Consider the following 16,781-nt stretch of genomic DNA (forward strand, 5'->3'; position numbering starts at 1 on the left):
GGCTGTTTAGGGCTTTAAAGGTCAGCACCAACACTTTGAATTGTGCTCGGAAACACCCGGCGCCATTGCCCACCAATCTGAGAGGGGTGAAACCTTAACTCAGTTTGCTACCTACCAAGAAGCATCTCAGAAGAAACAGCCAGAGCGCCAGCTGAGGATCTGCCACTTCATCCGGTATAAATTCCCACCCCGTTCCTCCCCTTCGCCCCCAGATCCTGCCTGGGTACCCGTCTCCCCGAGTCTCTTGCAGCTCCAGACTGAACCTCTCCCCTCTGGCTTCAGGTACTGGCTCCTCAACTACCCAGAGGCCTTTCACCTGGACCCACACCTGGAGGAGGCTATCGCAGAGATCTTGGAGGTGGTGAGGAAAGAAGGCCAGGGGGAACACAGTCACCTGCTGAACACCTCTGGCACGTGAGTTCGAGAGATTCTCAAAGCCATGGAAGCACCTCTCCCTATATTCCCCTATGCATTCCCCTTCTGTATAGAATTTTTGACTAGAGCAGCCCTGGATTGATACAGGAATACATGAAGAAATTGTTGGGATACTGCCAGGGAGATAAAGTCCATCATGGCCCCCAAGCCGGCTGCCGGACGATCCATCGATCTCCCGTAGTCACGCAGTATGAGCGATTAGCGACACGAGTTTCCTGAAAATACCTTGCCACATTCCAGGACTCATGCACACTCTTATCAGCAGATAATTGACAGCAGAAGTCGCACTCAGGAGAGCATTATTTACAAGCTTTTATTCAGCGTTGATCAGAACAAAGAAAGACATGACTGTTCTGTGTCAGTGTCTCCGACAGAGAGAGAAAACGAAAGTAATAGGAAACATAAACATCCTGTGAACAGGAAATACGCAGGCTGTGACACAAACATCCTGCTCCCTTTTAAGGTGGAACGGAAATATGGTGTTAAAGCAGTTAACAATTGTTAAGTGTGTAAGGACAAAATAAGTAATTATAATTTAACAGTTTTATTTTGTTAAAGGAACTAGAAAAAGATATTATGATGGGAAGATCTCACACAGGTGAAGGGAAGCAGTGGGCAGGAGGGGAGGGTTAGGTTGAATTTGGGAAATAAAATGCCGTATTTTTTGCTCTATAAGACTCACTTTTTCCCTCCTAAAAAGTAAGGGGAAATGTGTGTGCGTCTTCTGGAGCGAATGCGGGCTGCGCAGCTATCCCAGAAGCCAGAACAGCAAGAGGGATTGCTGCTTTCACTGCGCAGCGATCCCTCTTGCTGTTCTGGCTTCTGAGATTCAGAATATTTTTTTCCTTGTTTTCCTTATCCAAAAACTGGGTGCGTCTTGTGGTCTGGTGCGTCTTATAGAGCGAAAAATATGGTAATATATGAGCGGTAATATAGAGCGAAAAATACGGTAATATATGGGACAGCAAAGAATATACAGTAATAGATTCTTATAGAATAGTAATATATTATAACCACAATAGAAGTTCAAATGGGAAAGTAAATGCAGTGGCGTAGCATGGGGGGGTGCAGGGGGGCCCGGCCGCACCGGGCGCAACATCTGGGGGTTAGGGTTAGGGGGCGCAAATCCACAGGTTAGGGGGCGCAAATTACTTGCCTTGCCCCGGGTGCTGACAGCCAACACTACGCCACTGAGTAAATGTATTTTTAGTATTTTCATTATTGTAATAGTTATTATTATTTCTTATCGATAGAAGGCAATGTTAATTTAGGCTTCTTCATTTTGCTGTCTGTATAATTTTCTTAAGTCAATAAAAAAAAGAAAGAAAGTGCATCTCCCATCCTGCCCTGCCCCTCGTTGTTTTTCTTAAGAATCTCCTCCCATCCCAGAACAGCAAATGGACCCCAGCAGTCCATTTTCCCAATCTCCCTCTCCCTCCTGTCTTCCACATCTCCACTGTGAGTAATTTACGACGCTCCTCAGACCAATCTTCGTTTCCAGTCAAGGGTTCCGCTAAGCATGAACGCGGGTGGCGCTGTGGTCCAAACCACCGAGCCTCTTGGGATTGCCAGTCGCAAGGTCGGCGGTTCGAATCCCCACGACGGGGTGAGCTCCCGTCACTCTGTCCCTGCTCCTGCTCCTGCCAGCCTGGCAGTTCGAAAGCACACCAGGGCAAGTAGATAAATAGGTACCACTGCAGCAGGAAGGTAAACGGCGTTTCCGTGCGCTCTGGTTTCCGTCACGGTGTTCCGTTGTGCCAGAAATGGTTTAGTCATGACCCGGAAAAGCTACCTGTGGACAAACGCCGGCTCCTTTGGCCGGAAAGTGGAGATGAGTTCTGCACCCCATTATCAAATTGTACTAGATTTAACTGTTAGGATATTTCCGTTCCACCTTAAAAGGGAGCAGGCTTTGTGAGTCAGAGAGTCTGTGCATGTCCTATTCACAGGATGTTTATGTTTCCTATTCCTTTCGTTTTCTCTCTGTGTGTCGGAGACACTGACGCAGGCAGTCATGTCTTTCTTTGTTCTGATCAACGCTGAATAAAGCTTGTAAATAATGCTCTCCTGCGTGCAACCTTCGCTGTGCATTATCTGCTGATAGAGTGTGCATGAGCTCTAGAATGTGGCAAGTTTTTTTCCCTAGAAACTCATGTCGCTAATTGCTGATACTGCGTGCCTACGGGAGATCGATGGATCGTCCGGCAGACGGCTTGGGGCCATGATGGACTTTATCTCCCTGGCAGTATCCCAACATTAACTGTCCAGGGGTCCTTTACCTTTACTACCTCTAAGCATGCAAAGTATTCAGCATCTAACTTGGTGTTCTGGCCTTGCTTCCTTCTCCAGGATGACCCGGACGTGGACCCGATCCCTCAGCTGCCAAAGCAGCCCCGGTTGCGGCAAGAAGAGGAAAGTGTCCCTGCTTTTTGATCACCTTGACGCAGGAGAGTTGGCCAACCACCTCAGTTACCTGGAGTTCAAGGCATTCTGCCGTCTCTCGGTAGGGATCAGCCAACACTCAGGTTCTGCAATGGCGGAAAATTAGAAATTCAGTCAGTTTTACTGCATATAGCCGAAGGCTGCCGCAAAGTACACAGAATCATTCAGCAATTAAAAGAAACTATACTGGATTAATAGGGACGCAGGTGGCGCTGTGGGTTAAACCACAGAGCCTAGGACTTGCCGATCAGAAGGTTGGCAGTTCGAATTCCCGCAATGGGGTGAGCTCCCGTTGCTCGGTCTCCCTGCTCCTGCCAACCTAGCAGTTTGAAAGCACGTCAAAGTGCAATTAGATAAATAGGTACCGCTCTGGCGGGAAGGCAAACGGCATTTTCGTGCGCTGCTCTGGTTCGCCAGAAGCAGCTTAGTCATGCTGGCCACATGACCCAGAAGCTGTACGCCAGCTCCCTCGGCCAATAAAGCGAGAAGAGCACCGCAACCCCAGAGTCGGTCATGACTGGACCTAATGGTCAGGGGTCCCTTTACCTTTACCTTATACTGGATTAATACAAAAAACTTAAAACATTTATATTATCAAGACATTACCTACTCTAAACAGAGCTATAAAAGTACCTTAATATACAAGTTAAGACATTAAACAATAAAATTTACAAGCTAAAATTATCACATGGCCACTGATAAATAAAAAAATGTTAATTAATATAATGTGCAATTATATTCAGAGTTTGATGATAAAGATAGAATATAGCTTGATGTAGATAGGGTCAAATAAATTCATCTCTTTCACAGTTGGTGGCTACCTTGGCTATATAATTTGCTCTAATGTTCCTAGCAGCAGTTGCAAAGAGTGCTACACGCCAGGTCACATGCAGTGGTGCCTCGCAAGACGAAATTAATTCGTTCCGCAAGTTTTTTCTTCTTGCGAGTTTTTCGTCTTGCGAAGCACGGTTTCCCATAGGAATGCATTGAAAATCAATCAATGCGTTCCTATGGAGACCGTCCGGGGACAGAGGGGAAGCACCACACGCCTTCCCCTCTGTCCCCGGACCTGTTTTAAAGCAAGGGAAGGAGCGGAGGGGAGAAGATCGCTTCTCCCCGTTGCCGCCCCTTGGTTCAAAAGGGGTCCGGGGAGAGAGAGGAAGGCGCGCGCGCCTTCCCCTCTGTCCCCGGAGATTGCGGGGCTGGCGATCTTCTCCCCGCCACCCCTTGCTTCAAAAGAGGTCCGGGGACAGCGGGGAAGATGCGCTGCGCTTCCCGCTATCCCCGGAGCTTGCGGGGCAAGCTTCGTTTTGCGAAGCAAGCCCATAGGGAAATGCGTCTTGCGAAGTGGCTAAGAAAACAAAAAAACTCCTTCGTCTAGCGAGTTTTTCGTCTTCCGAGGCGTTCGTCTTGCGGGGTACCACTGTACTTATCTGTGTCTGCGAGGAGATATAGAATCATGTCAGAGGGGTTCTGGTCAGGGGACCTTGTCATTATAGGTGCTAAAAATCTGGTTTAGAGTTCAACAGATGGACAACACTAGGCTACCAAAAAAAAAAATGCCTGATTGAGCTCTCAAATGGATTACCCCTTAAAAACTGGGTACATCACGCTGCCCAACTGATGGGCAAATATGACCTCTCAGTGACCGAGATCAAAGAATTTCCCTTATATTCCCAGATTAGAAATTGTTGCAGAGATGGGTCGTGTCAAGGGCTGGAGGAGGAATGGTGCCCCCCCTCTCCTGAACCTTCCCAAGAACAGAAGGGACAGTATAGACTTAGAACAGCGGTTTGCAGAAGGTCATAGTTCAGAGGCTGCAGAGGGGAGAAGCTGGGAAATATTGGGAGAGGAAGAAGAAACCCTAGGGGAGAGACAGCTGACAGATCCGGTGTCTTTGGAAAGCATTCCTGACCCCCCCTCCCAGGACCAGGTGGGCATTGAGAGTAGGAGAACAGAAGGCTCAGAGGCAGAAAGCTGAGATCAGCCGGTGCAAGGGTGACGTACAATAGGCGAGACGGAGGGGGTTGGACTTTATTCCGAGCAACGCCATTATTTTAGAGAGGCTGCCTTTCTTTGTCTCTCTCTGTGATCTATGGAATAAATCACCTGGTAAGAACTCCTCTTGTTTATCTGTTTACTGGCTGCCACCGGGGGAGGGATCAGATTCCCAGGAGCCTGACAGGCAGCTGCATAGACCTTTAGAAAGAGCCTTCGCCTTCCCCAAGCAGCTGCCCTCCAGATATTGTGGACTCCCGTCGCCACGAACCCTGGGACCAGTAGGGTAGTAGCAGACGCAGAAGTGCAGCGTCCCCCTTCAAAATAGTCACACAGCCACACCTCCTCCTAAGATGAAACACTAATTTCACTTCTCGCAGGGAGGGAACCGCCAGAAGGCCCTCGGGGCAATTACATCATTCCGCCTGGACACTGAGGTCAAGCTCCGAGGGCCTTCTAGTGGTTCCCTAGCTGCGAGAAGCCAAGTTACCGGGAACCAGGCAGAGGGCCTTCTCGGTAGTGGCACCTGCCCTGTGGAACACCCTCCCACCAGATGTCAAAGAGAAAAATAACTACCAAACTTTTAGAAGACATCTGAAGGCAGCCCTGTTTAGGGAAGCTTTTAATGTTTAATAGGTTATTGTATTTTAGTGTTCTGGAAGCTGCCCAGAGTGACTGGGGAAACCCAGCCAGATGGGCAGGGTGTAAATAAAAAATTATTATTATTATTATTACAATGATCAGTGCAGAGTTAAGTGCCCTTAAGAAACTACAGCTCCCAGAATCCTTTGGCAGCAGCCACGACTCTTTAAAGTGGTATCACAGTGCTTTAAATGCAACGTGTGAATGTGGCTGTACGGCTGTCTTTATACAGTCATACCTCGGGTTACAGATGCTTCAGGTTGCGTTTTTTCGGGTTGCAGACCGCCAAAACCCGGAAGTACTGGAACGGGTTAGTACCGGGTTTCGGTGGTCGCACATGCGCAGAAGCGCTGAATTGCAACCCAAGCGTGCGCAGACGTGGGTTGCGAATGTGCATCCTGCACGGATCACGTATTGGCAACTGTATTGGTCCACTGTATTGGCAACTGCAGGCAGCCAGGGCTGTTAAAACAGAAATTAAAATGCTACAGTGGATGTTTCAGTGAAGTTCCCTTCCTCCACCCACCCCTGTCCATCCTTGCTTGGTCACCTTTCTGTTAGTGGCCTTTTGGGGTTTCTGCAACAGAGATCCCACCCCAAATTACACATCTCCGATTGCAGCGAAGTCAAACCTCGTGAATGGCCGTCCCCGTCACTCCCCTCTGTCCCAGGCTTGTCTGCAAAGGCATTGAACTCCTGATGGGCACATTCAGACAGACACGTAGAGATCTCCAGCAAGAGATTGTGCGAGATTCCCTATCAGACCAGAAGCTGGGGCTTGCCTTAATCTAATCTTTCTACCTCTTTGGGTATTGGGGGTTGAATTCCGCCACTGGTCTGGGGGAAGATAAAATAATGACATATTTATTTGTTCCATTTCTGCCCCCATCCCTCCTCCGAAATGGAATCCAGGGTGGCAGACGTATCCCTAGCATGGAAAAAAAACCCCACATTTTAAAAAGCGTTCTAAAACATTTTCCTAAACAGTTATTTTAAGAATCTGAAGTATTAGTATATTTTAAAATATACTATATAATATATTAAATATATTAGTATATTTTATTTTAAGTATCTGAAGAAGTGTGCATGCACACGAAAGCTCATACCAAGAACTAACTTAGTTGGTCTTTAAGGTGCTACTAGAAGGAATTTTTTTATTTTGACTATGGCAGACCAACACGGCTACCTATCTGTAACTGGAGTTATTTTAAGGTTGCATTTGCAGAATCAGGTGGTCTCCTGGTGCATTTAGAATTTCAGTCCTACCCTGCAAAGGAGGCAGGTACTTCTTCCATGGCGCCAGGTGACTTTCCTTGATGGCTATGGTCAACCGCAACTGTTAAGGCAGCAGGTCATGCTTGTGTAAAAGATCTACACTGGCTACCAGCATGTTTCTGAGCACAATTTCAAAGTGTTGGTGTTGACCTTTAAAGCCCTAAGCGGCCTCGGCCCTGTATACCTGAAGGAGCATCTCCACCCCTATTGTTCAGCCCGGACACTGTGGTCCAGCTCCGAAGGCCTTCTGTCAGTTCTCTCCCTAAGAGAAGTGAGGTTACAGGTAACCAGGCAGAGGGTCTTCTCGGTGGTGGCGCCCGCCCTGTGGAACGCCCTCCCGTCAGATGTCAAGGAAATAAACAACTACAGTGGTACCTCGGGTTACAGACGCTTCAGGTTACAGACTCCGCTAACCCAGAAATAGTACCTCGGGTTAAGAACTTTGCTTGAGGATGAGAACAGAAATTGCGCGGCGGCAGTGGGAGGCCCCATTAGCTAAAGTGGTACCTCAGGTTAAGAACAGTTTCAGGTTAAGAGCAGACCTCTGGAACAAATTAAGTTCTTAACCCGAGGTACCAATGTATCTGACTTTTAGAAGGCATAAGAAGGCAGGGAGGTTTTTAATGTTTGATGTTTTACTGTGGTTTTATAATTTGTTGGAAGCTGCCCAGAGTGGCTGGGGCAGTCCAGTCAGATGGGCGGCATAATTAATAATAATAATAATAATAATAATAATAATAATAATAATAATAATAATACCACAAATATAATTTCCCCAGATGATCTCATTGATCTCGCATATCTATAAGGAGGGAATTGTGGTTTGTAGATCTAATCCGTTCGCAGAAGTGGGATTTGAGGGTGCTGCTCTCAGGTCCCTGCAGTTAGGAAAGCTGTCTGGTCGAGGGTCTCGTACAGAGAGGCCACCAACCCAGGTGCGTTAGGAAGAGAAGCGGCAGGAGCTAGTAAGTCCCCCTTGAAACCCCTTAAGAGGGTCTGCCCTGTGACAGATCGCTAACAACGTGCTTCTTAGAAGACATTTCTTTCCCCCACTTGATTTCGCTTACCGGGAAAAACCAAAGGAAGTACATCATGTATCATTAGCTAAGAGAATTCGCTACCCACAAGATGTAGCGATGGCTTATTAGACAAATTCGCAGAAGCCTCTGAGACGGTCTATCTCACGGGGTGGTGTGGCCATCCCCTTTGCACCCCTTTTTGCCTAATTCCCCGATGGGCCACTGATGAAAAGGGATCCCTGCATTTAAACGAGAGATGGGGAGAATTTGCCTGAGTTCTCATTTGAAGGCAAACCAAACCACAAACTTGACATGACCACAAACGTGACATGAGCCAACAGTGTGACGCGGCAGCTAAAAAAGCCAATGCAATTCTGGGCTGCATCAATAGGAGTATAGCATCTAGATCAAGGGAAGTAATATTGCCACTGTATTCTGCTCTGGTCAGACCTCACCTGGAGTACTGTGTCCAGTTCTGGGCACCACAGTTCAAGAAGGACACTGACAAACTGGAACGTGTCCAGAGGAGGGCAACCAAAATGGTCAAAGGCCTGGAAAGGATGCCTTATGAGGAACGGCTAAGGGAGCTGGGCATGTTTAGCCTGGAGAAGAGGAGGTTAAGGGGAGATATGATAGCCATGTTCAAATATATAAAAGGATGTCACATAGAGGAGGGAGAAAGGTTGTTTTCTGCTGCTCCAGAGAAGCTGACACGGAGCAATGGATCCAAACTACAAGAAAGAAGATTCCACCTAAACATTAGGAAGAACTTCCTGACAGTAAGAGCTGTTCGACAGTGGAATTTGCTGCCAAGGAGTGTGGTGGAGTCTCCTCCTTTGGAGGTCTTTAAGCAGAGGCTTGACAACCATATGTCAGGAGTGCTCTGATGGTGTTTCCTGCTTGGCAGGGGGTTGGACTCGATGGCCCTTGTGGTCTCTTCCAACTCTAGGATTCTATGATTCTATGATTCAAACAGAGGAAGAAATTTCTGGCAGTAAGAGCAGTCTGAAAGTGGACCCGATTCCCTTGGGAGGCGGTGGACTCCCTTGGAGGCTGGATGGCTACCTGCCATGGATGCTTTGGGGAAATTCCTGCATTGCAAGAGGTTAGACTAGATGACCCTTGGGAGTCCCTTTCTTTTGCAATTCGCGCTTCTCTGAATTTCTGCAGTCAAGTAACACGTACAGCAATGCATAGACTGCATTTAGGGTTAAGCATCCCTAAAAATGCTCTGAAACAATGAATTATTTTAGGGAAATCACATTGGAAAAATGCACACATTTTCTAGGCGCTATTGCATGCAAACATTTGCACATTAGATCTTCACGCTAAAATGCTGGTGAGTTTTCGGCATTTAAAAAAGAAATGTCAAACTGATGTGAAAATGCAGAGAACTGAAGACTGGAAAATCGGGGCACAGAACAGATTTGGCCATTCCTAATTTAGATAGACAATTTTTCTTCTAGTAAGATTTTATTTATTATTATTTTCAAAAAAATCTTTCTCCCTGTTATGTGTTGGGCAGTACTTGGATTTCCAGAATTACGTGCTGCGGGGGTCAGTGCGGGGCAGTCCAGCCCTGGAGCGGGCCATCGCCTTGTGCAACAGCATCTCGCAGTGGGTGCAAGTTATGGTCCTCAACCGACCCACGCCCCAGCAGAGGGCGGAAGTATTCACCAAATTCATCCGCGTGACTCTGGTAAGCAAGTTCGCTGCCTGCTTTGCTGGAAGAAGGGGGTGACAGCAGAAAGGGGAGCTGAAGGAGTGCAAAACCCTGTGCAGAGCTCACGTCCCTTATGCAGTGCATCGGAGAGGACCATCTCTACCCATGTACTTGCTGGCTAGAGGAGAAAGTTTCTCTGAGCATGTTCAGAGCACAGCCTCCCTCTGTGATCATCACAGCGAGTGATCCAACGTGGCTTAGTTTTAAAGGTAAAGTGACCCCTGACCACTAGGTCCAGTTGTGGCTGACTCTGGGGTTGGGGCGCTCATCTCGCTTTATTGGGCGAGGGAGCCGGCGTACAGCTTCCGGGTCATGGGGCCAGCATGACTAAGCCGCTTCTGGTGAACCAGAGCAGTGCACGGAAATGCCGTTTATCTTCCCGCCGGAGCGGTACCTATTTATCTACTTGCACTTTGACGTGCTTTCAAACTGCTAGGTTGGCAGGAGCAGGGACCGAGCAACGGGAGCTCACCCCGTCACAGGGATTCGAACCACCGACCTTCTGATCGGCAAGTCCTAGGCTCTGTGGTTTAACCCACAGCACCACCCGTGTCCCTGGGAGAGTTTTAAATCCTGACAAATGAAGGTTGGGGGACGAGGAGATGTGCGTTTGTATTTTTAAAAGATGGCTCCCATGACATGCTGGTGATTCTTCCTGCCCCTCTTCTCACCCCTCTGTTTTTTCCTCCGCTACTTGCAGAAGTTAAGACAACTGCAGAACTTCAGCACCCTCATGGCCATTGTGGGGGGGCTGTGTCACAGCGCCATTGCCCGCCTCAAAGACACCCACGCGCTTCTGCCTTCTGAGATCACTAAGGTAGGAACTTTGTTGGGGGTGTGTGGAGAAGAGAGGGAATAATTTAGCCTTGGGAACAGGAGTGGGGAGGTATGTTAGAGAGGGAGTCAGGCGCTGTTTCCTTCCAAGTGTGGAAGCCCTCGGGTTCGGCAGCCAAAATAGCACTTTCAAAATCTACCAGAAGAGGCAGGAGGAAATGGGAGCAGTTCTCTCAGCAAGGGCCGGCTCTACCATTAGGCAGAGCAAAGTGTCCACCTCTGGCAGCACAAGGGAAGAAGAGTGCCGCACTGGCCCAAGGTGTTTTGCTGCCCGAGGCGAAGCAGCGAATGGTGTGTTATCCGCCCCCACAGCCCAGTTATTTTGTCTCACGCGGCAGGAAATTCCGAAAACACCTCTTCCCTTCTCTGACACTGAAATAAAAGAATTGCAAACTAAACGTCCACTAGATAATTGAAAAATGTTCACACCAAACGTTTTAAGCACCCTGAAACCACTTTTAACAGACATGGCTTCTCCACAAAGAGTCCTGGGGACTATAGTTTGTTTAGGGTGCTAAGAGCTGTTGAGTGTTCCCAGGACTCTTTTGGGTGAAGCCACGACAGGTAAAGTGGTATCAAAGCTCTTTAAAGGTATGGCGTGGTTGTGGCCTATTTGCTTTCCTTTTGTGTTACCCGAAATCTTCTGTCTGGCGTGGCTGCCTGTGCTGGCCCCGGGGGGGGGGTTACCGTGAGGCGTGGTTGGAGTCCGGTCCTGGGTCGAGGGTCTGGAGGCTGTCCGTCAAGGGTGAAGCGGGGTCTAAGGCAAGGAGCCGGGCGTGGTCAGGAACTCCGGAGGAGCAGGTCAGGGTGCTGGCAGGAACAGGTTTCCAACGATGTTGCTCCCGCAACCTGGCTGACTGACCTTTATCTTCTCTGAGGCCAGGGGCGGCCCTGGCCCACAGGTGACCCGCCTCTCCTGGCCTTAAGGCGAGCACTCCTCCTGAGAGAATCCGGTTCCCTCCGCCTCTCTGCCCTGAGCCTCTGTAACTCAGGAGAGGCTGGAGGGTTACTGGACCCAGGGGCAGCTTCACCTTCCCCTGACAGGGCTGGGAAAGGAGCACCTGCGGGCAATGGGTCCTCAACCACCTCTGGAGTCCGAGTGGATACAACTGGTGTCTCCTCCTGAGGATCCAGCACAGGTGCAGACCCTTCAGATTCAAGCCCCTGCCCCGGCTCAGTCGGCCCTGGAGGCGGGGACTCCTGTGCAGGCTGGGACTCCTCAGGTTCAGCTTCTGAATCAGATTCCCTGGCCATCACACTGCCCAATGGTAGGGCTGGCCCCGAGAGAGCAGACAGAGGTGTGTGCCATGAGATCTGCACCTGCTAAGATAGCTGGTTGTCCTCAGGTGTGGTGGCAGGCACATTGCCAGTGCTGAAGTAAGATTCACCTGCCGGTCTGGTTCGTTTTTGTACACCGAATGGCGAAGGCACCATTTTGCCATCCGCCTCGGGTGGAAAACCCTTTTGGGCTAGCCCTGCCCTTACCCTCTGACCACAACATCCTCTTCAACATTGCTTCCTTCTTGCCCCCAGACGCTGTCCGAGATGACAGTATTGCTCTCCTTGTGTGGCAACTACAGAACGTACCGACGGGTTTATGCCGATTGCGATGGCTTCAAGATTCCCATCGTCGGCGTCCACCTCAAGGACCTGGTGACTTTGCACGAAGCCATGCCCGACCACGTGGATGGCGGGCGGCTCAACTTAAGCAAGCTGCAGAGTTTGTACGAGCCGGCGAGGGAACTCCGGGTTCTGCAACAAGCCAGCCCTCCGTTCGAAGCCAACAAAGATCTGGTGCACCTACTCACGGTAAGAAACGGATAACCTAAGTCGTGAGGAGGAGGAAATAGAAACTGTGGGGTTGGGCACATATGTACGTGTGTGCCAGACGTCCAGGGATGCTCGCGCAGCCCCCGCTAGGATGGGACAAAATGCCCCCGCCGTAGCTAATGCAGCCACCGACTTGAATGGATCGGGTTGCATCCATCCTATGCATTTAAAGCACTCTTGTGCCTCTTTGACAGTCGTGGCTTCCCCCAGAGAATCCTGGGAGTTGTAGTTTAAGGCTGCTGAGTGTTGTTAGGAGACGCTGCTAATTCCCCCCACCCTGAGCTATAATTCCCAAAGCGGTTCCACAATCAATCCCTATTTCCTTTTTATATATATAATATTCTTATTAGTTTTTTTAACGTATCATTTCCAACATTCATAAGACATAATTTCTTATCTTATACAATGTTTTTGACGTCCGTCAGCTCCTCTGGTGATTTTCCGTTTTTATCACTTGTTCCGCATTTCCTAATTTTCCTGCCTATCCCTCTTATTTATCATTAACAAATATTTCTCTTCATAGTCTTTTTTGCAATATTTCAAATAATCCTCCTTACAAAACTTATTGCAATCCTACTAGCGCCATCTGTTCATTACAATTACTTTCCAAATAGTTCATCTATTTACTCCAGTCTTCTGAGAATCTCTGGTCCTGCAGGTTTCGAATCCTTCCTTTTGGTTTATCTAGCCCTGCATAGCCCATCAGTTTCATCCTCCATTCTTCTTTCGTCGGTAGTTCTTCTTGTTTCCATTTTTCCAATCAATTCCTATTTCCAGGGAACTCTGTGAGGTAGGATAGACAGCTCGGCACCCTTAAACTACGTCTCCCAATATTCTTTTTTTTTTGGGGGGGGGGGGTTCATTAGCTCAGTTGGTTAGAACGTCATTCTGATAATGCCAAGGTTGTGAGTTTGATCCCATTGTGGTAGAATGGGCCACCATGTTGCATCAGTTAGGACGAGAAGGCAGAATGCCATGACGGCAACCGTTGCCTAGCAACCGCTGCCGGAGGCAGGAAGTGGTGCGGTTGCCTAGCGGCCTGGCTGCCACATGGCCCTCGGAGTACGTTCACGTGTGACTCAGTAACCACAACCTCTGGGTTGCCTAGCAGCCATGACTGTGGGGAAATTGAGCCGCTGCTTGCAGCTGTGGGGCCTAGCAGCAGGCCTCTCCGCGGCCTAGTAAACAAGCTGCCCTCACGTAGCCTCCTCTGGCTCTGCATGCAATTGCGTCGCCTAGCAACCGCCAACTTCTGTGCTGCTTAGCAACCGGACCAGGAGCAGGGCGGGCGGGGGGGGGGGCAATGGACCTTAAATTGTTTAAATTTTATATCCTGCCCTTCCTTCCAAGGGAGACCCGGAGAGCAAGCGGTGGATCAGTGAAAGCATCCAAAATGGATGCAGACCGGGAAAGATACCTAGTTTAAAAGGCTTGTTGGAAGAAGGAGGGCTTCAGTATTGTTACTGTTACTGTTGTTGTTATTATTAATTAATTATTATTATTATTATTATTATTATTATTATTATTATTATTATTATTATACCGCCCTTCATCCCTAGATCTCAGGGCAGGTCACAGCCTAAAATTACAATATACAAAATGACATTTCAATCAGCGCTGGAAAGACAACAGGGATGAACTAGCCAGTTGCCTGGGCCCAGATGGGATAATAGTTTATTCAGGGACTGGCCTACAAGGAGCAGCTGTAGGGCTGCCATACGTCTGGGATTTCCCAGGCATAGCCGAGATCCGTCTGTCAAAAACGGCATCCGGGCAGATATTTCACTTTAAAATGCCCATATCGGAAGTGTTGTTTCGCTTGCAAATTTCCTTCAAGCAGCTCAGCAACTCAGCCAAATAGCTCAACAACTTTTGTGTCCGGATTTTCACTTTTTGAAGCATGGCAACCCTAAGCAGTTGTGCGTGGGGACGTAATGGGGAGTTGTGTCAGAACAGTGGTGCAGGGTACAGGGTACAGGGTACAGGAAGCTGTCTATCCACAAGAAACAGCAAGGATAATAATAATAATAATAATAATAATAATAATAATAATAATAATAATAATAATAATAAATTTATTTATACCCCGCCCTTCCCGGTTCAGAAAACCAGGCTCAGGGCGGCTAACAACAGATTTAAAACACTTAATTGATGCAACGAAAAACAGCATGAAATACAGTATAAAACACGAATAACAAATTCATAATTAAAAAATCAATTTAGGGGGGAAACACATCCAATAAACATTAGATGATCACCAGGGCTAGCTGGCTAAATTAGTCCTACAGATGAGCCATACAGATTGAATGTGCTTCCCATTCAACACTTGACTTGGGACTCTTGATTGCAGCCGATTCTGGAGGGCAGCCCTTCGCTGCCACTAAGGGTGTGACTTAATGGGAACATTCCCTTGTATAACTTTACTTTTCTCTCCCAGCTCTCCCTAGACCTCTACTACACGGATGAGGAGATCTACTCCCTCTCGTACGCCCGTGAGCCAAGAGGTTCCAAATCACTGGTAAGAGGGCAGAGAAGGACCAGGGAGCCAAGGAGTTTTGGGGGAGCCTTGGCTCAATCCCATCTATCTATCTATCTATCTATCTATCTATCTATCTATCTATACCGTATTTTTTGCTTATAAGACTCACTATTTCCCTCCTAAAAAGTAAGGGGAAATGTGTGTGCATCTTATGAAGCGAATGCAGGCTGCACAGCTATCCCAGAAGCCAGAACAGCAAGAGGGATTGCTGCTTTCACTTCACAGGGATCCCTCTTGCTGTTCTGGCTTCTGGGATTCAGAATATTTTTTTTCTTGTTTTCCTCCTCCAAAAACTAAGTGCGTCTTGTGGTCTGGTGCGTCTTATAGAGCGAAAAATGCGGTGTGTGTGTGTGTGGTTTTTATCATTTCCAACAATTATTAAACATACTTTTATACCTTATACATTTTTTTTTACTTCCACCAATCACATCTGAAAATTTCCCAATCTTTTCACTTAATTTACATTTCTTACGTTTGCTATTACACTTAAATGTCATAACTAATGTCTCTCTTCCTTCTCTTCGTTGCAATATTTCATATATTTCTCCTTACAAAACGTCTTGCGTAATTTGTTGATTACAGTTGCTCTTCAAATAGTTCGTACATTTCTTCCAATCTTCTGCAAATCTCTGGTCCCGCAGGTTTCGAATCCTCCCCATCATTTTATCCAATTCTGAGTAGTCCATTAATTTTGTCTGCCGTTCTTCTTTCGTCGGTATGGCTCAGTCCCATCTCTCACACTGTGTTTGTGATGGAACTTTGAAGTGTCAGGCATAGCCCTAATGGCTTTAGCCCAAACGTAGCAGAGTTTTCCTGCACAGCGAAGAAGCTAGTTGAGGTGGAAATGACTAGTCAGCTAGACTCAAAATAACTATTTACAAGATTTATTAAAAGAAAAATACAGCAGAGTTTCTGCATACAAAACAAAGCAAATAAATCCTTTCTTTCTCTCTCTCTTAACCATACACAGCACTCCTACTCCTTCAACACACCTAACCCAAACTGTGCTAGTATTCCTAGATAACAGAGTTGAGTGCTGGTCGTTGACCAATCAGAGTAAATAGTTTCTAGGTCAAGCAGACCTTGGCTTTCTGCCAAGAGTAAATTGACACTGCCTTGAGTTAATTGTGTGAAGCCAGAATCTGTAAGTTTTCATGAGAATCAATTAACAGAAACTGAACAGTTTGCCGCCCCTCTCTTCACAGCCTCCTACACAGTTCAAGCCCCCCATGGTGGTGGAGTGGGCACCGGGGGTCACTCCCAAGCCCGACCGGATCACCGTCAAGAGGCACGTGCAGCAAATGATTGAGGTAAAAACAACCCAATGGCAGGGCCAAACAGGCAGCTGGCTACTGGTGTGGTACCCGTTTCTGCTTTTGGCTTTAAATGGCAGTAAAACTGCGGAAACTGCTTCTTTTTCCAATGCTCCCACCAAAAAAGATTGGAAATATGAGTTAACGGACTATGCCAAAATGATCAACTAATTGGAAACCTTAGAAATTAAGATAACGAGTTTAAGGTTATAAAGACCAGGACTAGCCGCCTGAGAAACAGTTTCTACGCAAATGCAATTCTGGTTCTAAACGCAGCATAAGGAGTCTCTATAGTATATTGTATTTTAAAATGGGATTTCAGAGTTTTTAGGGGTTTCTGAATGTTTTATATAGATTTCCAATTTCATTGTTCTGTATGGGACAATGACGATAAAGATATTGTATAAAAAGAAATTAGGAGTGTTTACTGCATATTTATAAAAGCAATGTACATACATTGGCAGGATTTCATGGAGCACTTGTAATTTTATGAAGAAAGTATAAAATGGGAAGTTAAGAGAGTTAAGAAGTAATATGGACATACAGTGGTGCCTTGCAAGACGAAATTAATTCGTTCTGCGAGTTTTTTCGTCTAGCGAATTTTTCGTCTTGCGAAGCACAGTGTCAGAAAAGTTTTGGAAAAGCTTCAAAAATCACCAAAAACCTAAAAAAAGGCTACCACACCACGTTCTATGAGTTGCTCCTCGAAGTCAAGTCGCAACTATACTAAC

The 16,781-nt window shown here is 47.3% G+C and overlaps 1 protein-coding gene across 3 annotated transcripts in view; it reads left to right on the plus strand.

Annotated features, from left to right (window-relative positions):
• RASGRP4 (RAS guanyl releasing protein 4) overlaps positions 1 to 16,781 on the plus strand; it is a 37,658-nt gene that overhangs the window by 12,590 nt on the left and 8,287 nt on the right. For 2 of the 3 annotated variants that reach the window (XM_083515852.1, XM_083515853.1), the window contains exons 4-11: positions 111 to 174; positions 283 to 414; positions 2,785 to 2,938; positions 9,337 to 9,510; positions 10,235 to 10,351; positions 11,902 to 12,177; positions 14,636 to 14,716; positions 15,943 to 16,047. In XM_083515852.1, coding sequence (XP_083371978.1) covers positions 111 to 174; positions 283 to 414; positions 2,785 to 2,938; positions 9,337 to 9,510; positions 10,235 to 10,351; positions 11,902 to 12,177; positions 14,636 to 14,716; positions 15,943 to 16,047 — 1,103 coding nt within the window. Of the gene's footprint in view, positions 1 to 103; positions 175 to 282; positions 415 to 2,784; positions 2,939 to 9,336; positions 9,511 to 10,234; positions 10,352 to 11,901; positions 12,178 to 14,635; positions 14,717 to 15,942; positions 16,048 to 16,781 lie in introns of all 3 variants that reach the window. The other variant, XM_083515851.1, reaches the window with a different exon arrangement.

The sequence above is a fragment of the Podarcis liolepis genome (genome assembly GCF_965112155.1).
Source record: "Podarcis liolepis genome assembly, chromosome: 7".
Lineage (NCBI taxonomy): Eukaryota > Metazoa > Chordata > Lepidosauria > Squamata > Lacertidae > Podarcis > Podarcis liolepis.